Source organism: Oryzias latipes, chromosome 16, assembly GCF_002234675.1.
Source record: "Oryzias latipes chromosome 16, ASM223467v1".
In the NCBI taxonomy this organism is placed as follows: domain Eukaryota; kingdom Metazoa; phylum Chordata; class Actinopteri; order Beloniformes; family Adrianichthyidae; genus Oryzias; species Oryzias latipes.
This window is the reverse complement of record NC_019874.2, coordinates 31,830,533-31,851,497: the sequence shown is the minus strand read 5'-3', so window position 1 is coordinate 31,851,497 and position 20,965 is coordinate 31,830,533. Positions and strand designations below refer to the sequence as shown.

General features: G+C 49.6%; 2 protein-coding genes across 4 annotated transcripts; both read right to left on the bottom strand.

Moving 5' to 3' along the window:
* Positions 1–302: 302 nt before the first annotated feature.
* On the bottom strand, positions 303–5,562 carry ms4a6a (membrane spanning 4-domains A6A). Of its 2 annotated transcripts, XM_020710532.2 has the most exons (8): positions 5,322–5,562; positions 5,002–5,143; positions 3,557–3,787; positions 3,319–3,420; positions 2,330–2,386; positions 2,034–2,216; positions 1,837–1,956; positions 303–824 (listed from the first exon to the last, which is right to left on the bottom strand). In XM_020710532.2, the coding sequence occupies exons 3-8, from the start codon at positions 3,758–3,760 to the stop codon at positions 747–749; spliced, it is 744 nt and encodes a 247-aa protein (XP_020566191.1). In that variant the 5' UTR covers positions 3,761–3,787; positions 5,002–5,143; positions 5,322–5,562; the 3' UTR covers positions 303–746. The 2 variants fall into 2 exon arrangements, with proteins under 2 accessions (XP_020566191.1, XP_020566192.1); XM_020710533.2 differs by lacking the exon at positions 5,322–5,562 and having other exon boundaries at positions 4,995–5,085.
* A 984-nt stretch (positions 5,563–6,546) lies between these two features.
* On the bottom strand, positions 6,547–20,919 carry LOC105356063 (semaphorin-4B-like). 2 transcript variants are annotated; one of them, XM_023964489.1, is made up of 14 exons: positions 20,069–20,919; positions 14,507–14,658; positions 14,371–14,433; positions 13,496–13,594; positions 13,333–13,423; positions 12,241–12,363; positions 11,516–11,643; positions 11,263–11,444; positions 10,718–10,850; positions 10,296–10,485; positions 9,992–10,107; positions 9,601–9,764; positions 8,452–8,522; positions 6,547–8,360 (listed from the first exon to the last, which is right to left on the bottom strand). In XM_023964489.1, the coding sequence occupies exons 1-14, from the start codon at positions 20,148–20,150 to the stop codon at positions 7,660–7,662; spliced, it is 2,295 nt and encodes a 764-aa protein (XP_023820257.1). In that variant the 5' UTR covers positions 20,151–20,919; the 3' UTR covers positions 6,547–7,659. The 2 variants fall into 2 exon arrangements, with proteins under 2 accessions (XP_023820257.1, XP_023820258.1); XM_023964490.1 differs by lacking the exon at positions 20,069–20,919 and adding an exon at positions 19,190–20,051 and having other exon boundaries at positions 13,496–14,433.
* Positions 20,920–20,965: the final 46 nt, after the last annotated feature.

Sequence of the window (20,965 nt, the reverse complement as noted above, 5' to 3'; positions counted from 1 at the left end):
TGAGATGATGTTGAGATGAGCGGCTTTGCCAGCAATGAACGCCGCCACACGTCAGCGTGAAGCGACAAACGCCGCTGACCTCCAACCTCAGACTCAACATCATACCTTTAAGTGTGATGAATAAGTTCCAGTTAAAGCTGTGAGCGGCGCTGGATGGCCCACCCCAACCCTCACACACGCCCCTATTGCTAATGACGCTGGAGCCCACCCAGCTGCTGTCAGGTGTTAGTGAGGGGGGGGGGGGGGCATCGTAATCCAAGTGGACCTTCAGTCACTGAGGCTGAGAAAAGATGAAGTCAGTCTGTGCTTTGTAGTGGATTTAATCACAGAAACAAGTTAGTGACGAGTTTGGACCTCAAACATGGAGGCCAGAGGAGAAATCCAGACACGCAGAGGAGGTCTACATGGATGGTCCCCCCCCCAACCCCCCCACAGAGCGCAGGAGGGCAGGTGATGGATGAGAGGAATAACGAAGCGTCAGAACCGAGGAGGTTCCAGCATTTCCTGCTGACGGTTCTTCTTCACAGCAGATGGACGAGGAAAACGTTTGACCCTCTGATCTTCTCCAAAACCCTCCCAGGGTCTCGTCTCTTGGGGTTCAAACCTTTTCCTGATGGAAAACCTTCAGAAGAGTCTGAGTTCCAATGTGTCAAGCTTTAGACACAACCCAGCTGGATCTAAATTACCCAGAAAGCATTGCAAAACACAGTTAAATGACACAACACAGAGGGGGGGCTCAGGGCCTCTCAGGCTGAGTGGGTGGGGGCGCCGTAGGGCTCAGATCCGTCGGGTATCAGCAAAGCGGCGTCCCCGTTAGGCTCCGCCTGCAGGTCAAAGATCAGAAAACAGATGTGAGCAGCTGTCCGTCAAAACGTTTCTGTTCACGGCGGAGAAAACGCAGGAGAAGCGGTTCCAGCTCTGGACCGTCAGAACTCCGGACAGAACCTCAGCCAGCAGAACAGATCTGGTGGAGGAGGTTCTGTCCCGTCTGGAGCGGCTTCCTGCAGAACTTCTGCTGAGGGAACAGCTTGACCCGCTTGCTCCCGTTCCCAGCGGCGACTAGATAACGAGGTCAGTCGACCCCGCCCGCCGCCACGATCCTCAGTGACGGAATGATCTAGATGGGGGGCGGGGCTTCTAATGAAAATCAGATTTTGTATTATGATTTTAACCCCGCCACTGAACGTTAAACGTTTCAGAAACTAAAGGCTCCATCAGACGCTGCGTGGCGTTCCTTCAAAAGCAGCCGGGTCAAAAATGGAACCACAGAGTGAAACTTTCATGATTAAAATGTTTCTCATGGTTTCCGATCTTCCATCAGTTCCCTTGTTTAGCTCCGCCTTTCCCATGACTGTAAACTCGTCACCCGTCTGTCATAGCTCATCACTTTTAGACACGTCATGCACAACCACCAAATGTTTAAGACTGGTTTGATTTTTGGAATGTTTCTCAGCTCTTCCTGTTGCACAAGGAACAAAATGGTGGCAAAGGCCTTCACTTCCTGTTTAGTATTTGGGCACAGGAAGTGGAAAGAATTTGGATTTCTTTGGATTTGCCTTTTGTTATGATTTGAGTTGTTTGTTTATTCATGTTTGTCTTTATTTGCAGGACTTTAACTGAATGATTTACAAAACATGTCTATCTTGTGTTGTAATTATTTGAAATGTTGGTTCAAAATGGCTTCCTTCCTGGGCGTGGCCAGCCGATTAACTGGATTGCCAAGGTGTGAGACCAGCAGATAAAGACCTGGACCTGAACTGAAGCCACTCTAGTCACATGACGTAACCCTGTCGATCTTCATGTCTACACAGACGGCGCCGCCACAGCTGCTCTTACCGTGATGGAGAGCTTGTGGCGTCTGATGGCTCGTCCAGCGAGAACGCAGACGGTGACGCAGACGCAGACCTGCAGGACCAGCAGAACCAGGACCACGCCCAGAATTCCGTACAGAACCGACTGAAAGGCGTGGAGATCAGAGCGGTTCCCATCAAACAGGAAGTAGTTACGAGGAATCAGCTGAGGGATGAACTCACATCCAGCGTCCTGTGGTAGCTGAGGCACCTGCGGGTCCACTCGTCCCCGCTTTGGGGACCCGTTTGGGACGGGTCACCGCAGGACAAGACCGAAGGAACGGCGGTCAGCAGGAAGCAGTCGTAGATCGCCCCGGCGAGGCCGAGCAGGGCGCTAAAGGAGTTGGTCAGCAGAGACGCCCTGGCCTGCAGGGAGAACGAGAACTACCAGATCAGAACCGCAACGCCGGCAGAGGTCAACTGATGATGTCATCACCCACATCTCAGGGCGCGGTGAGTGTTATGTTCAGGAAACTCACCAGTCTGACTGACGGCCGCCGTCCTGATGCCACGGCCAGAGAGCCGGAGACCACGAACTGCAGCAGAGACACGGGTCAGACACGGCCCCCACGGGTCAGACACGACCCCACGGGTCAAACACGGCCCCCACGGGTCAAATATGGGTCAAATACGGCCCACACGGGTCAGACACGGCCCCCACGGGTCAAATACGGGTCAAATACGGCCAACACAGGTCAAATACGGGTCAAATACGGCCTATACGGGTCAAATACGGCCCACACGGGTCAGATACGGGTCAAATACGGCATACACGGGTCAAACACGGCCCCCACGGGTCAAATACGGCCCCCACGCGTCAGACACGGCCCCCACGGGTCAAATACGGGTCAAATACGGCCCACACGGGTCAGACACGGCCCCCACGGGTCAAATACGGCCCCCACGCGTCAGACACGGCCCCCACGGGTCAAATACGGGTCAAATACGGCCCACACGGGTCAGACACGGCCCCCACGGGTCAAATACGGCCCCCACGCGTCAGACACGGCCCCCACGGGTCAGATACGGGTCAAATACGGCCAACACAGGTCAAATACGGGTCAAATACGGCCTATACGGGTCAAATACGGCCCACACGGGTCAAACACGGCCCACACGCGTCAAACACGGACCACACGGGTCAAACACGGCCCACACGGGTCAGATACGGGTCAAATACGGCATACACGGGTCAAACACGGCCCCCACGGGTCAAATACGGCCCCCACGCGTCAGACACGGCCCCCACGGGTCAAATACGGGTCAAATACGGCCCACACGGGTCAGACACGGCCCCCACGGGTCAAATACGGCCCCCACGCGTCAGACACGGCCCCCACGGGTCAAATACGGGTCAAATACGGCCCACACAGGTCAAATACGGGTCAAAAACGGCCTATACGGGTCAAACACGGCCCACACGTGTCAAATACGGACCACACGGGTCAAGTATTGATGTTCTACGTACAAACAGACCAACGCCAAACGGGGCGTAGTGGATCAGGAGCGGGGAGAGGAGGGGGGTCAGGCTGAAGAGGACGGACAGCAGACCGATGAAGATCTGGACGACCTGGAGACACGATGACACACAAATAATAAAACAAATGAATTTCAAAATAAAGCTTTCCTTAATAATTAGCATTGTCAGCTGTTCTACGATTAGAACCGCTCCGACCCGAGACCCGACCTGAGAATCGGACTCTCACCCCGAGGCCTTGAGGCTCCCTGCGCGCAAATGTGTCCTTCTTGATAGCGGCCTTGAAGGAGGTGGGAGGAGCCTTCACTTCAGGGGGAGGAGCCTGTTGTTCAGTGTTTCCCGGAGTCTGGAGAGAAATGGAGGAGGCATCCCGAGGAATGACTTGAGTGATGACCATGAGCTCACCGATGGTGGTGACAGACGTGGACGCCATGATGAGAGCCTGATCCCGCTGGGAATTCTGGGAAAAAAAGAACAAATGATGACACGCAAAAGCGAGGACGTAACCGTGTTCTGGGTTTAGTTCAGGATTTATTTGGCAGAGTGAGACCTCTTGTTGTTTTGTGAATCTTTGTGTTCTCTTCTGAAAGTGAAGCTGGATTTTTATCCTTAAGAAAATAGAAAACTTCTAAAAAATTGTTCTGATTTTCAGCAAATATTTAAACCCACAACTCCTCCAGACTTAGGATGACTCAGCAGGTTCTGACCTCTTCTTCAGGACCTCCGTTTGGATTTTGGCTGTTGGATCATTTAAACCGGTTTGGTTTGGTTCTTTTTCTTCATAAATCTGAATCCTCAGCACCGACTGTTAGCAGGAAGGTTCCTGGTTCAATCCCTGTAACCCTAGAATTGACTGTCTGAGAACTAGACTGAGTGACTCCGCCCCCCGGCATTCCAAACAGGAAGTGGCTCCAAGAAGCTACAATCCTGTCGACAGAGGCCTCAATGAAAGTAGGTGGAGCCTGCTGGCCCCACGTTCAAAACTTTTTATGAATTTGGTGTAACAAGCCCACTCCTGATTGGTGAGAGTGGTTGCCATAGAAACGATGACTCAGACCAATCACTGCTTGCTGACGACGTCTGGCTCCAACATGGCGGCGTCCGTACAGAAAAAGAAATGGTGACTGATTTGACTTCATGTGTTTGGAGCAGGAAGTGACCCGTTTCTGTGGATGACGTCACACGGTCCGGTTCCCACAGACGGTGAACGGACCCAAACCAGGAGGAAAAGGATGATGAAGACTCTGCTCCTTCAGATCCTCTTCATCGGATTCTGTCACTTTTGTTCCTGTTTTCTATTTTTATTCAGCATCTTCTTATTCAGCCAAATGTTTGTTTTCCTGTTCCAGAGCCACATCCCATGATACCCACCACCCCCCCATCACCTCCATCACCCCCTTCATCTCCTGAAGTCCACAGAAAAACTTCCAGAAACTTCTTTCTTGTTGGAACTAAATCAAACTTTTCTGGGTTTGGGATCAAACTGCAGGTTTACAGTAAATTAGATTCAACAAATAAATAAATGTCGGACTTTTAAATCGGACGTTACGTTCTCACAAACCAATCAGAAAGCAGGTAAAACACCTGGATGAACTTAGCGCGCGCGCCAAAATAAAAGGTAAAAATCTCCACAGACGGAAGTGGAACCTGCGGCTCTTTCTCCGCACCTCTCACCTGGGAAACGTCTCGGAGCGGATCACCTGCCGTGAAAATGACGGGTCCGTTTTTCTTTCAGTCTGTTTGTTTGTCTAAAGTTCAGAGTCCGACTGTGCTGCCTTTACTGACCGGAGAAAAGTCGGAATCCCAACAACCCCACCTGGAGGACCGGAACACAAAAGCTGATGTGGACGAAACATTTGTTGATTCTGGAACAAAGATTTCTTCTTTATGGTGAAATACGTTTGTTAGAAACAGTTTCATAATGACCACAAACCAGTTACGTTGATGGAAATGGTTCCTTTGAACGGACTAGCGTTTGATGATCAAAGCTTTACCTGCATCAGGTGAGTTTTCAGGAATCAGGTTTTCAGGAAAGACAGAGTTTCTCTCCCTTTTCTCCAAAAACATCATTCCCTTTTTACACTATTCTGTCACGTGCCACACTTTAACCTAAAATAAGCTTTGCTGACGTGTTTTAAAGATTTGTTTAAGCATTTCTATTTCTTAATATCCACCTGAAATACTTTTCTTTTCAAGCCAAATCTGTGGAAGTCTGACTGTTCCTGAACGCAGCACCAGGAAGTGGCAGCAGAGTTTTCCGGAAAGTTTATTGACGCCAATAAAAAGAAAAGAGGAAAAATAAACGTAAACTATGTGATATCTGGGCATTTTAAAGAATAATTGTTAATATGATATTTTACTGTAGAAAGTCTGAGCGAGAAAATGATGAAATAAGTTTAAACTTTGCAGAAAACAAAAATGGTAAATTTATGACTTACATGACAAAAGTCCACAAACCAAAGAACCAAAATAAAGTTGTAATTTCGTGAAAATAAAGTTGTACATTTACAAATTAATTTAGAAAAAGCGCGTTTATGTCCTTTACAATGACAACTTTTAGAAACCTAAATGCATTTTTTTTAAATGTGTTTTTTTAAAGTCACCCTTTTCCTCATATTGGGACGACTTTGTTCTGATAAAAATATTTTATTTAATTTTTCTCATAATTTTAGGTAAATGTCTTTTCTTCTTCTATGGTGGCCCTAAACTCCGTTTTAACAATCCAATCATTTGAAGTCATTGAAAACAGCTGAAATGTTGCGTTTGACCAGCAGGGGTCAGTGTTTCCCACAAACACGTTTGGGCTCTTTTCACTCTTTAAGCCTCATAAACTGATAAAGAAGAAAATATTTACCTTCTTATTTTTTTTGAATATTTTGACAGAGTTTTATGTTTTGATTTTTAACATTGTTGACGTGTTTTGATGTCTCCTCTCTCATAAATACATCTATATGAACATTAGTCAGAGGAAGCCGTTTCCTGATGGAACCCTTAGGGGCAAAGGTCAAATCATTAATCCATCATTTTTGCTCCACTTTCAGATTTTCACTCAATGAGCCGATAAACAAGCAGACAGCCGTCAAATCTGACGATTTCGCTCAGAAAACCCGAACAATGGTGTCTCGTCCGGATGGCGTCTTTCTCTGGAGTCGCTGAAATCTGCTCGTCCATCAGGAAACATGGAGGAGCAGTTCTTGAAAGAAGACAGAATCCCAGAAGGAACGTTCTCACCGATTCAACTTTATTCACTCTTTCAGGACTACAGAATTATTTTTCAGTGTAACCTTGGAAATTAAAGTTTCGACATCTTTTCACGGCGCTATCCTCATTGCTGACACTAGGGGGAGACAAAGTGACACGAAATGTGTCAGAGAATTCCTGCCAAATCTTCTGATGATCCAGATGCTCATTTTGCTATTTTGAACTTCTATCGCTGGATTACAAACAAAGTCTTATAATTGAGTTTAGATTTCATCTGATCTACATTCATCTGTTTACAATAAACACAAAAATACACAAACTGTCAAAACAAAAACAGTTGAGGCGGAACTGAGTCTGAGGTCACGTCTGCATAAATAAAACCAAACATCTCAAATGTGCAACAAAAACATTCATGCGTCCATTTTTTAAGGCTGCTGGAGCCTATCCCAGCCACAGCTGCATGTAGGCGAGGTTCACCGTCAGACGTTCACGCCTGAAGGACGATTTAGAGCCGCCAAAGAACCCCGAGGGAGGAAACCCAGGCGGGAACCAGGAGAACACGCAAAGAACACGGCCACGGTGAGAGTGTTAACCACTACACCACAGCGCATAGCAAGAACCTTTATCACTTAAAAGATTCCTAACTCCAAATCCAATCAGATTGAAACTTAAGTGGTCTGCAGACGGACGGGATTTTCTGCTGCTTTAAAGATAAGAATTCACATTTGTCTTGTTGCTTTAACAAACCCAAACTCTCGTTTCACTGACGGCACAGAAATGAAGTTTCATCTCTGAGGAAAACAAAGGGTTTATTTTGTTAAACCGTTTTGGTTCAGAAATGTAACCCGTTAAATAAACAAGCGTGTCGTCTGCAAAGTTTGCTGGAGTCCAAACTCTGGATTCGTTCTGTGTTTCAGGTAAGATTTAGCTCCACCCACTTATTTCCTGATGTGGGAGGATTTCTTTGCTGTAAATGACCCACACATTTGTTAGATTTGTTGAAAAGGTGAATTTTTCTGTAACCTTTAGAAATGGTCTTCAAAATAAAATAAAAATGGTTGAAAGTCTCTTTTTTTTAGACTCTTTTAGCTGCAGAAACGCCTGGAGGAGTGTTTCCCGTCAGCAGGAGCGTCACTCCCCGTCGTTCAGCTCCGTTGACGCCTCCTTCCTGCTCCCCAGAGAGCTGATCTCCATGGAGTTGTCTTTTTTGCTGCCGTCCTTCACGGGGAGCAGATGACAGGATCTGAGGCCGGCCTTCCTCTGCCTCAGCGTGAAAAACGCTCCCATGAAAATCACGCAGATGCAGACGGCCAGCAGCACAGAAACCACCTGCAGCGCGCCGAGGTAACTCCTCTCCGCCTGAGGCGCCTCCAAGGAGATCTGGCTGTCTGTCCTGAAAGACGGGGGGTTGGTTTTGGACTCGGACGCGGTGGGAACATCTGGACTGGCTTTCATCCTGGGAACGGCTGTCGCCGTGGTTTCCGGCGCCGGATGGTCTGGAGTGTTCTCGGATCCCTCGGGCGTGGGGGTTTCAGTTGGGATGTCCTCAAAGTCCTTCTCCACTCCTGGATGCGGGCCGATGGAGCGAGGGGTGGGCTTCAGCAGAACGGTGTAGCTCACAACCACCTCCTTAAGCCCCGCCTCCTCTGCTTCACAGCTGTAGCTCCCCAGGGTTTGAGCCGAGGCGAGGAAGCTGAGGCTGCCGTCAGGTGAGCGGATGAAGAGCGTCTGGGGAAGAGACTCCATCTGGGAGTGGGTCCAGCTGAGGACGGCCAGGTTGGACGGCCGCTCGCACTCCAGCCGCACAGCCTGGTTCAAGCCGACGCTGACCTCTGCAGAGACGGGGAAAGGGGGACGCAGAGGATTCAGGTCCAGGTCTTTGAGGAGAAGATCCACAAACCGTGGATGAAGAAGAGACGCTACCTCTGATTTCACCCGGACTCCTGTCCTCTGGACAGACCTTCTCCTCGTTTCCACTCTCAAGCTTTTGAATCCTGAGGGAAACACATTGACAGAAAGTACTGAAACCACAAGCAAGTCCTCGTCCCGGCGGTCCTGACCGGTGGACACGACGGTCTGCAGGTGAGAAGCAGGCACGCAGGTGACCTGCATGCAGAGAACATGTTCACGCCCCTTCTTCTACCGAACACATGGCACGTGAGAGAGCGGGAACCGTTCAACCGTGTGTGGACGTCCTACAGACACTGGTTTCACGTGCACGCCACAAGCGTGCAGCATTAGTGGGCGGGGAGTCAGGAGCCAGAACTCACACCTGTGCAGGTAGATGTGACTGAGGCTTAGTGTTTTACCTGCCTTAGGGTTTCTCTACTCCATACGGAACTAGAAAAACGTTTCCCGTCACACAAACGATCCGGTTCCTCCTCATTTTCTGATTCTCTGGTTTCACCTGAACCTGTTCTACAAAACCGTGACAGAAGACAAAGTAGAAAACCACGGCGGCGCAGACATTTGTTTTTTCTCATGGCGCCCCATGTGGTTGGACGCCCCGGCCAAGCGCCCGTCCCCGTCGTTGATGTCCCAGATAATAAACCCAGTCCTGTCTAGTTTAGCTGTGTGACGTTCAGCCGTCTGACCTCAAGACAAAGTCTTCTAAAAGCCAACGCTCGCTCGGCTTTGGACGCGGTTCCGGTCCAGATGCTCGTCAAAACTTGGACAAACCCGAAAACTCTGACCCATCCAGAGTAGCAGCTGAGCCCCCCCCCCCCACCTAATGACAGAAATGCCGCCGGCGACGGCAAAATATCCCCATTTTAGAACTCATCTGCCATTTACGCAATAAATTCCAGCAGATTTTGATGCGGAGAAAAAGGGCGGCTTTGCGTCAATATAGACACTTTAGGAAGCCGCTGTTCTGAATCGACTGTGAAAGAAAGTCAACATTGGAGCTGAAGCTGCGGCGTTGAAACAACCAGGAAGTTCCTCACTGGAGGATCCCGCTGGTTTGTTGTTTTGGGACTCGAACGCTTTTCTGGGGCGGGGCCTGTCAGCGTAAACGTTTGGAACAAGTCCAGGGTTTAAAGTCCTTCCTTTACTGTGACGACGGACACTCACACGTCCTCCTCACTGCCGCTCAGAGCCGTGCAGACACTCCTGCTCTGGCTCCACCCACACAGAGGGTCCCGGGACAGGACACACTGGCTGCAGGTTCTGTGGGCGGAGCATGTGGCCAGAGGTACAGCCGTGACCCCCTCAGACGTTCCCACATACAGAATTCCCTGCAGAACCAGAACAACAGACCACTGATCAGCAGAGACCAGCGGGACGGGGAGAAATTACCCAGAATTCCTTTCCAGAGAGAGTTGCAGCTGCTGTGAGGCTCGGAGAAGATTGAATGTCCAGAACCGGCGTCACCGCAAACATCTGTCACTCGTCTGGACTTCAGACATGTGTCGGTCTGGTAAAAGAGGGCGGGGCCTCTGTTTCCTGTCTGTGCAGGAATTACCTTCACGGAGGACAGAACGACGCTCCTGACCAGCTGAGGTTCGGTGAACAGCTGGACTTCCTCAATGATTTGGGGTTCCGGCTCAAACAGAACCACCTTATGGAGGAAACCCGACTCTGAGGAGAAAGACCAACATTTTGATCAAAGAATGACATTTTTCATTTATCTAATGTATATCTATATGCATATATAAACCAAGCGTCTGGAATAACAGAAACATGCAGACAATAACTGGAAACCCAAAGTCAAAATGAGAAACTTTTTCAGAAATGTTCAGAAAGCTCCAGGCGTTGGTCACACCTACCGGCCACCAGGAACAAAAGCGTGAACTCTTCCCCGTTCGCCGCCCTGGTCTTCATCGCCGCCACGTGGCTGTAGCGATGCTCGGCAGAAACCAGAACCGGTCCGTTTCTGACCGGTTTCACGCTGCTGTCAGTGAGGAAACTGGACCTCACCGCCTCCAGGATGGCGTCCGAAGAGCTCGCCAGTCCGCACTGAGGGTGGAGAAGACCGATTCAGCTGCAGGTGGTGACGGCGTACGAAGACCCGACCCTGACCCGACTTGACCCTGACCTGACACTAAACCGAATCCTGACCTTGACCCGACCCTGCCGGATGCAGGTTACCGGCCCTCTAACACTAAACTGTTCCAGACAGTCACATGACACTAAACAGTCAAACAACTCTCTCAATCAAAGGCGCCATCCACGGATCTGAGGCCGCCACCTTTCCCAACTGTCTTCCAGAGGTCGGAATCCACCGCTGGCTGTTCTTGTCCAGCTTCCTGTAATTCCCAGAGAAGACGGTGGTGATGTCCTGCAGCGTGAAGACGCACACGGCCGACTCCGACTGTCCGGACCTGCAACAGGAAACACCTGCTTCACCCTCTGGAACCCTTTCATCTGGATCAGGAACCCGCACGGTGCTCTCGTACGGCGCTCTCGTACGGCGCTCTCGTACGGCGCTCTCGTACGGCGCTCTCGTACGGCGCTCTCGTACGGCGCTCTCGTACGGCGCTCTCGTACGGCGCTCTCGCACGGCGCTCTCGCACGGCGCTCCCTCAGACAAAGAAAGGATCTAAAAACGTTCTCTGATTTTTGAGTTTTTTCTGTAAAAACATAGAAATCTATGACAGAACAGATGAAAATGGTTGGTTCCTGATCCAGAGATGCTTTTGGAAGTGTGGGCGGGGCCTTTCTCTTCAGATCAGCTGTTCTGTGTTTTCTCCTGGTCACCTCTAGGTGGCGTCAAACACGATTCAGCATTCTTACCACTGAGAGGTAAAGACGCCGTAAAACAGCGTCTCAGAGGAGTCGCTGCCCTCTGGCGGCTGGAGGGTGAACATGTCCCGCAGGACGTTGTGAGGAGGCCGGTTGGGGGGCCGGCAGAGCAGGGAGGCTTTGGCGAAGGAGGTCCACTTCTTCTGCAGGATCCTCCGTCCCCCCACGTCGTCCTGTGAAAGCAGCACAGGGTCAACACTCTCCACCTCTCCTGCAGCGCCGCCGCCTTTTGATGGAGCGCCACCTTGCAGACTTGTGCCACCCGGGGAATCCGCAGCTTCTCCTCGAAGCGGAACTCGTTCCCAGACTCCGTGAAGAAATAGTAGATTTTCCCGTTTGCTGAGTCGGCGGATGAGCTCACGAAGGCCGGTTCTGAAACACAGGAGGAGGATCTGAATGTAGGAGGTCTGGAGGAGCAGCGGTGGCAGGAGCGGGAGGGGGAAGTGAGTCATGTGGGCCAGGCGGAGGTCAGAGCGCGTTAGCTGGCATTAATAAGTGAGGATCTGCCGACTTCATGAGGTCAGCATCAGGAACCACAGCTTCCTTCTCCACCGCCTGACGACCTTTCCAGACCTCCTGAAGCTGAAGCCTCTCAGGTTCCTTTGAGTCCTGATTCTTTAAGATAAAGAAGGTTCTAGATTCTACGGCCATGTTCCTACATCAGTTTCACTTTCTTATGTTTGCTTTAAATCTTATTTTAAAGACAGCAGGAAACTTTACAGCTGGAGTTCCTCAGGGTGTCATTTTAGGCCTCCATCTTTTTTCTTTACCAGGTTGTTGTTTTCCTCTGATGTTTAATGAACCTTGAATCTGCTTTCCTTCAGATTTCTCTCAGGAACATCAGCCCACGGAGAAACGATGTGAACGTGGAAACCTGGTTTCCGGTTGAAACCTGGTTCCTCAGAGCCGCCAAATGCTTGTTCAAGGTTCCTCCTGTTCCTCGCTGACCTCGTCTTCTGGATCACTCACCGTCCAGTAAACTGGCGAAGTTGTCCAGGCTGACGTCCGGCCGCCCGTCTCTGCTGAAGTGACGGGAGATTTGGGGCTTGGTTCCTTTAAAGTCGGTGGTGGTGGCGGTGAACAGCTCGCCGTCTGCAAAAAGCAGATTACAGAAGAGTTCAGATGACTGATGACCGTGTCTGGAGAACTGCAGACACGGTCATCAGTCATCTGACTGATAGGTGATGCAGAAGTTAAACCATTTTAACTGCTGCTGAAATCTACCAACAATAAAAGAATCTTGAACTCCTAACATCTGCTGAAAGCTGTCAGAAGACCTGGGCAAAGGCAGCAGCAGGTCTGTGGAATGAGGAGGAGGTGGAGGAGGTCCGCTCCTACCTCCCATCATCACTCACAGATGATGGGAGCCGCTCACACTAGAGAAGAGCTTTTCCTGAGCAGAAACCGTCGGTGACGGATGGGTCGACCTCTGCACTCGTCTTCTCCATTACCTGCTGCTGCAGAGTCCTTCCTTCTTTAGACGTTCCTTCCACTTCCTCAGCAGTAAGACATTTGGGTTTTTTTGTTTTCTAGCAGCTTTAATCTTCTCTCCAAAGGGTGGTGCGTTCAGCTGAGCGCATCATTCATACCGAGCTCCCTGACCTGCACTCAATCTACAGCAGGCGGTGCTGGACCAGGGCCAGGAAGATAACAAAGGACCTCAGCCACCCCGACAATAGACTGTTCTCGCTGTTGCGGTCAGGAAAGCGATTCCGCTCTCTGAAGGCCAACACAGAGAGACTGAGGAGGAGCTTCTTCCCGCAGGCGATACGGTCTCTTAATCAGTTATCATGGACACTATACACACAAGCCACTTTCACATGTCACTTTTAGAGCATATTTGCACAAATTCGGACATTCTGTATTTATATTTTTATATTTCTATATTCCTATATTTTATATCTATTTTCCTATTGATATTCTTTCTTGTTTGAGGTCGCGGGCGGTCGCCTAAGCATTTCACTGCACATTGTACGCTGTATGATTGTGTGTGTGACAAATAAAAATTTGAATTTGATGCCGCGTTTGATCGGGGGGTGACGCCTCACAGGACACACCCACCCAAGGCGAGGGCGGAGCTCCTCTGGAAGGGGCTGTACGGGCAGCGCCGCCAATGACCGTTGGCGTTGACCATGGAGAAGGTTAGCAGGTCCTAAAGAAAGACAACGGAGTCTGTAAGACGGCGTCTGGAGGATCAGACCAGAGGAGGAGGAGGAGGACCTACGATGAAGGCATCTTGAGGGCTGTAGGCGTAGCTGCCGCAGGCGTAGAGATGGGTGGAGTTCAGAGGCAGCAACGCATGGACAAAGTTTGGACAGTCCACCTGAAGACGGAGAGACAGGAATAGTAAACATGAGACAGGCTTGTCTGGATGCATCAGCATCTGTTCTCCTCATGGATCTTCTGCAGGGTTCCAGCCGGATCTTCTGGGCGTTGCTTCCTGTTGGATGCTAACCTTTGTCTTTGCTAGCCGGTGTAGAAAACCGCTGAAGGGACAGAATCAGGTGAGGAGAGAACTCACAGCTGAGAACGTTTACGGGAGATTATATACGAGCTTTGAAGACCAGAAGAACAGGAAGGTGGTGGACGCATCCACCTCCAGTAAAGAGGGCGGAGCCAGACCTGTATGAGGGTCTGAACTTTGGACCAGACCTGAACTTTGGTAGAAGGATGTCTTGATAGTCAAAAACACACAGACTCCTGGTCTTTGTCCCGTCAGTCTGGACTGAAGAAGAGACGTCCTGAAGTTGAGTCATGGAATCCGGACTTATCGTCCTCTATTTGATGGTTTCGTTTGTCGTCACTCAACTTCAAAACATTTTAAATGTGGGATCCAAAATGGCTGAGAAAACAGGAGCAATGGCCATGAAACAGTTAAATGGCGATTGTCTTCAGATGTTGGTGGAGGTCATCATGCTGGTAGGATCCTGTCCACCACCGGAGATGAAGACGGTCTGATGTCTGTGGATCGACCTCTGAGGAACTGAAACTGCTTCCTGAGAGAGTTTAAGCTCAGAAGTTCACCAACATGAAGACATGATGGAGACATGATCACATTTTGGACCACATTGACCCGGTTTGGCTGAAGGGGAAATTTACCTCCCGGTTCTTTCCTTTCATGCTGCAGTCTTCTGTCTCCTTGGCCGTCGGACGCCATGACACCTGAACGGAACAGCAGACAGGTGAGTCTCACAACAGCAGAACCCGGCGGGAGATCCACGGCTGAATGCCTCACTTCCTGTTTCTGGGTCAGGATTTCTGCCTGACTGACGTCCAACGACAAGATGGCGTCTCGAGCTCCGACGTAAAGGGTGGAGCTGTCGCTGCTGAGGAACAGGGTGGTGACGTTCTGAAGCCTGAAGCTCCGGACGGGAATGTGAGATGAGTCTGCAAACAAACATCCATCCGTTAGCGCACACCTGTCATTAGCTCCGCCCACAGGTGTCACAAGGTTAGATTACGACTAATCCTTCAGTGCTCACTGTAATGTGTTCATCGTTCCGTAGTGCCCTATAGGAGTTCTAGAAACCAGTGAGCATCAGTGTTCACTAGACTGACGAATATAGACCACAATGCATTGTGTTACAGCCACTATTGGCATAGAAGCTTTTTTTCCTAGATAGATTGACTAGTTTTTGTAACTTTTTTCCTCAACCTTTATTGATTAGAACATTGAAATGTTTTCAGAAAACATCATTATATTTTGATAAATTCTGTCCAGATCTGCAGGCGACTAAAAGAAAAGCTGCAACCGAGTTCAAGTCTGACTCATCACCAACTGGCGAGAAGACAGTGAGAACACGGCAAGAACATGGAGAAAACATGGGGAAAACATGGGGAGAACACGGGGAGAACATGGGGAGAACACGGGGATAACATGGAGAGAACACGGGGAGAACATGGAGAGAACACGGGGAGAACATGGAGAGAACACGGGGAGAACATGGAGAGAACACGGGGAGAACATGGAGAGAACACGGAGAGAACACGGGGAGAACATGGAGAGAACATGGAGGAAACATGGGGAGAATATGGAGAGAACACGGGGAGAAGACGGAGGAAACATGGAGAGAACATGGAGGAAACACGGGGAGAACATGGGGAGAACACGGAGAGAACACGGAGAGAACACGGGAGAACATGGAGAGAACATGGAGGAAACATGGGGAGAACACGGAGAGAACACGGGAGAACATGGAGAGAACATGGAGGAAACATGGAGAGAACATGGAGGAAACACGGGGAGACCATGGGGAGAACACGGAGAGAACATGGGGAGAACACGGAGAGAACACGGGGAGAACATGGAGAGAACATGGAGGAAACATGGGGAGAACATGGAGAGAACATAGAGGAAACATGGGGAGAACATGGAGAGAACATGGAGGAAACATGGGGAGAACATGGAGGAAACACGGGGAGAACATGGGGAGAACACTGGGAGAACATGGAGAGAACACGGGGAGAACATGGAGAGAACATGGAGGAAACATGGGGAGAACATGGAAAGGACACGGGGAGAACATGGAGAGAACACGGGGAGAACATGGAGAGAACACGGGGAAAACATGGAGAGAACATGGAGGAAACATGGGGAGAACATGGAGGGAACACGGGGAGAACATGGGGAGAACACGGGGAGAACATGGAGAGAACATGGAGAGAACATGGAGGAAACATTGGGAGAACATGGAGGGAACACGGGGAGAACATGGAGAGAACACGGGGAGAACATGGGGAGAACATGGAGGGAACACGGGGAGAACATGGAGAGAACACGGGGAGAACATGGAGAGAACATGGAGGAAACATGGGGAGAACATGGAGAGAACACGGGGAAAACATGGAGAGAACATGGAGGAAACATGGAGAGAACATGGAGGATACACGGGGAGAACATGGAGAGAACACGGGGAAAACATGGAGAGAACATGGAGGAAACATGGGGAGAACATGGGGAGAACACGGGGAGAACATGGAGAGAACACGGGGAAAACATGGAGAGAACATGGAGGAAACATGGGGAGAACATGGAGAGAAAACGGGGAGAACATGGAGAGAACACGGGGAGAACACGGAGAGAACACGGGGAGAACACGGGGAGAACATGGAGGAAACATGGGGAGAACATGGAGGAAACACGGGGAGAACATGGAGAGAACACGGGGAGAACATGGAGAGAACATGGAGGAAACATGGGGACAGACGGACCGCCTTCACCTCCTCAGGAACCGTCTGCGTCCGGTTTGACGGTTGCAGAAATGCTTTTGTGTTTTCAAGACGTTTTTTGTTTTAAATAAAGTTCAATAAAGAAAAGACAGCTTTAAAGGAATGAAGTCAGAAGTGCTCAGCTGTGAGAAACGCTGTGAACAGAGATGTCTCAGTGATCTTTGCTGTGACATTTACTCAATCTGCAGAGGTGTGGGGGGAGGGAGGGGGGCTTTCTGATTGGTGTGGTCACACAGAAGCTCAAAGATAACTTTGATACCTCCGCCCCCTGCAGATTGAGACCCTAAAACATCTGAACCGTTCAGTTCGACCTCATCCTAGAATAGATCAAGAACCTGCAGAACATCAGAGACGGCGCTCTGAGTCCAGGTTCTGGGCGTGGCCTGCGGTTCTGGTCAGGATCTGCCTCCCCGCTGCTGAGCTGACTGCTGGTAAACAGAGATCAAAGGCTGCAGAGATGTGTTTGCATGCAGACGAGTCTTCACAGGAAGTGAGGCTGTGGCGTTCCGCTGCTCGCTGACCCAAAACTCGCTGACGTCTTTGACCTCAGATCATCAGATCACATCAAAGGACAGAAGTCGTGAAGAGAAAGTCTGAGTTTCTCATGAACTCTTCTGCAGTCAGTCGGTTCTCTGTCTGACCTGAACGCCGCTGCAACACGTGGAACCTCAGGAGCCGCCCGTCTCCCGGCAACAGAGATCAAACGGTTGAATTGACTTGATGTGCTTCTAATCAATGAAGTCCATTCAACCGCCATCTTCCTGCCATATATAGACGCCGCCATGTTGGAACCAGAAATCCTCAGTGAAAATCAGAAAACAGAAGTAGACTGAGCCCTGAAAAAGGGGAGGAGCCACAGGGGAGGACCATCGCCCTCCTCATCTGCCTGGCTCAAGGGTCTGGATAACATCACATGAGTCTCAACCTCAGATCTCCTGGTGGACAGAAGGTTTAAAGGAGATCCAGGAGAACATGCATGGGGGGGTCTGAGACATTTCAGACCCGCTGACATCTTTGTCTGTTGTTTAGTCAGTGTAGTTTAGAACTAATTTTATGTTTTTATCATGAAAATGATCCTCTGAAGATCAGAGAAACTTCCTGAGATCCACCCCTAAGGTCCAGAACCCTATGAAGGTCCTGCCGTTCAGACGGGTTCTGTCATCTGGTCTGTGGTTCCTCCAACCTCTGCGGCAGAAGAGCTCCATCTTTCCTGGTCTTTAAGGTTTTTGTGCGGTGTGGACTCTGGTTTTAGTTCAGCTGGTTTCCTCTGTGAAGTGATCAAAAATCCCCAAATGTGAGAAACCAGAAGATAAAAGTTTGCTTCAAAAACCACAATCAGGCTGAGAACTTGATCCACATCTTTAGTTACGGAGAACGTGGTCAGATAAGAACGGGTCTTCCTCTCCGCCATCATGAGGTTCAGGAAGAACTGACTGAACCATCTCTGCTAAGATCCCATCTGGTTACCAGAACGAATCCTTTCCAGAAACAGGAAACGTTCCTCAGCGGCAGCAAACAGAAGGTTTTTCTGCCAGACTTCCACGTTCTGCTTCTGCTTTCCCATCGGAGCCTCATCCCAGACCACAGAGGGTCTCACAGCTTCAGAGGAGTAAAGCTGACCTCAGAGGGTCTCTGGGGTCAGGAGAAACTCCCACTTCCTGTCGTTCATGGTTTCAACCTCTTCCTGTGTGACTGTTGTTGATGAGCGGGTGGCCAGCTGAACGCCAAGTCTGGATTCTGGTCTGCAAACATCTGCAGGTCACTGTCCTTTCTCCCCTGCAGCTTTAAAGACGGATCAGGGCTGAGTGGCCCCGCCCCCCAGGTGTTCCAAACAGGAAGTACCCTAAAAATCCTAGAGGCTGTGTCTGAATTCCCGCCCTAACCCCTAACTACCAAAAAACTAGATAGTGGCTCTTTGTAGTGACCTGAAGTTCAAAAGCAGGTCAGACGCCAAGCGCACGACGTTTTTGAACGGCGGATATGACGTCATCGATTTCATGTCATCGAAGTTAAAATCTAATCAATATGAGCGTTTTGAGACGGTTATTTATGATTCCACTGTCTGCTGAAGATAAAAACGTTGATGCTTTATCAAAAAATACATTTTCTTTTGCAAAAACTATTCAGACGCAATGCATTGTGGTCTATATTCACCAATCTAGTGAGCATCGACGCACACTGGTTTATCGCAGAGACTTCTGGGAAATTTCTAGGACTCTGGATTTTGGAATCGTAGATTCAGAAAAGCTCTAAAAAATGACAAACGCACTAAATGGTGAAGGAATTCAGACACGGCCATAGACTTCAATAGAGAGCAAACAGCTGTCACTCTGTCGTTCTGTTGGTTGGACAACCATTCTTACTATGACGCATTTTTAACATGTTTTTTTCCTGATATATTTTCTGTAAAAGTTATTTAAGTTCTAAACTGACCAATCAGATGCCTCATTAAAAGTAGGCGGAGCCTGCTGGCCCCCTCGTGCAAACTGGAGGAGAAGCGACCAGAGGAGTCCATTCCATCGTTGCTCCCTGAGGTTCTGGGTTTCTAAATCCTGATGTCACTTCTGCTTCCTGGTTGACTCACTTTCAACACAACTTCTCCAAAAAAACAAAGATGACGAAACCAAAAAAAAAAAACACCCAAACGCTCCGGAGAGCAACTGAGTGAAAACAAAAGAGGATCAGGAACCTTCAGGATGCCGGCGCCGTCGTTCACACGTGAGCGGCTGACAGAGGTCAGCGTGGCGGCGAGGAACCAGCCACTGACGGCGGTTCTCCACCAAGTGGGTGAAGGTTCTCACTCATCAAGAGTCACAGGAAACCTTCTGCCGGTTTCAAGATGTTTTCGTCCAAATGCTGTGACTCAACTTCAAGACACAAACAGGTTTAAAAAGAAGGAGATGTTCTTCACACAAAACCCAATAAACTGGAGGGAAACAGCAGCTTGAACATCTCTGCGTCCTCCTACAGCCTTTAGAGGAAAGTTCCTCTGGAAAAACGGTCGAACTTCAGGCTTTCTACTTGTTCTGATCCTGAAAGCGCTGGAAGGACAGACGTTCCAAATCCAAATCCATGGAACTGATGGAATGTGATTCCTGCGATTGTCTGCGTTCAGCTTCTCACAGTTTCTATGAGGAACATTTCAGACAAACTCAGATCTTTAGAGGAAGACTCTGCAGAAACAGACAGATTCTGCTCTGCTGGAGCCGACCGCTCCGCCTGAAAATCTTCTAATCTTCACTGTTTGGATCAAACTCATTAATTTTTTTATTTAAACGTATCTTTTAAACAAAAAAACTATTTGATTTCTCTAGGAGTTTCCTCTTAGGGCCTCACAGACGCTACAGGCGCCAGCCTGTCACCACCAGGAGCAACGTGGGTTCAGTGTCTTTGCCCACGGACACGTTGACGGCGGGCCAGCTGAGAATTTGACCTATGACCTTTAGAAGTACAGCTTGGACCTCCTGTAGATCCACAGACTTTAGTGAACGACTAGAACGAAGATCTTTAAACTTCTTCATCGACATGTTGGTGTTTCCTGGAGTCACAGAAGATCAAAACGACTTACTCAGAAGGAAGGAGCGGCGAGGAGGAGGCAGAGAGCCGGAGGAGCTCAGGAGGAGGCAGAGGAGGAGAACCGACCCAAACATGACGAAGAATATGGAGAAAATGCCGTGTCAGTTGGTGTTCTGCGAGCGGCGACAGTCTGCACGCGTCTGGAGGAAACACTGAGAAGCACCGTTTCCTCTCTGCTGTGGTGTGATGAAGAGGAAGATGGGGGTGTCTCCTGAGCTGGAAGTGCTTCACCGAAGCACTTCCAGCTTCGCTGAAGAGCAGCTAATGGACAGAAGACACTCAACCAGCCAGCTGAACGTTCTCCACGTCTGAGTCCATTAGAGAAGAACGTGCAGCTCTCCGTGCTCTTTAACCGCCTCGGCCGTAAAGGTTTCACATTTCACTGAGCCATGAAGCTGATAGGAAGTGAAAGTCTGAGCGCCGCCGTCGCTTATCTACTGCAAACATCTCAAACATGTTCAATCTACCATCCAGAGCTGAATGTTCAGACATGGGAAAAGTTCCCTTCAATTCAGCCCAGTGGTTCTCCAACCGTGGGGGGCGAGTGTCCCGGTGGGACAGGGCTGGGGGGGGGACTACTGTTTGGACATTGAATTTTTTCCAGGGTAGAATATAAACAAACGGCGTTTCAGGACCTCATATCCACAGGTCTCACGTCACTAACATGAACCTAATCCTAACCGTGACATTTGAAGAGGTAATGTTTGTTGTTTACTGCGGTTTTAACGTCTTCAAAGAACGGTAATGCTGCCCGGACGGATTGGACACCTACAGCTGCCTTTGTCTGCACCTGTGATCAGATTGGCTGAAGAAAGGAGAAGAGCATGTAGAATGGATGTAAAGCCCCCCCAGTCTGAGAACAAACAAAGTGAATGATCCTTTATCTCAT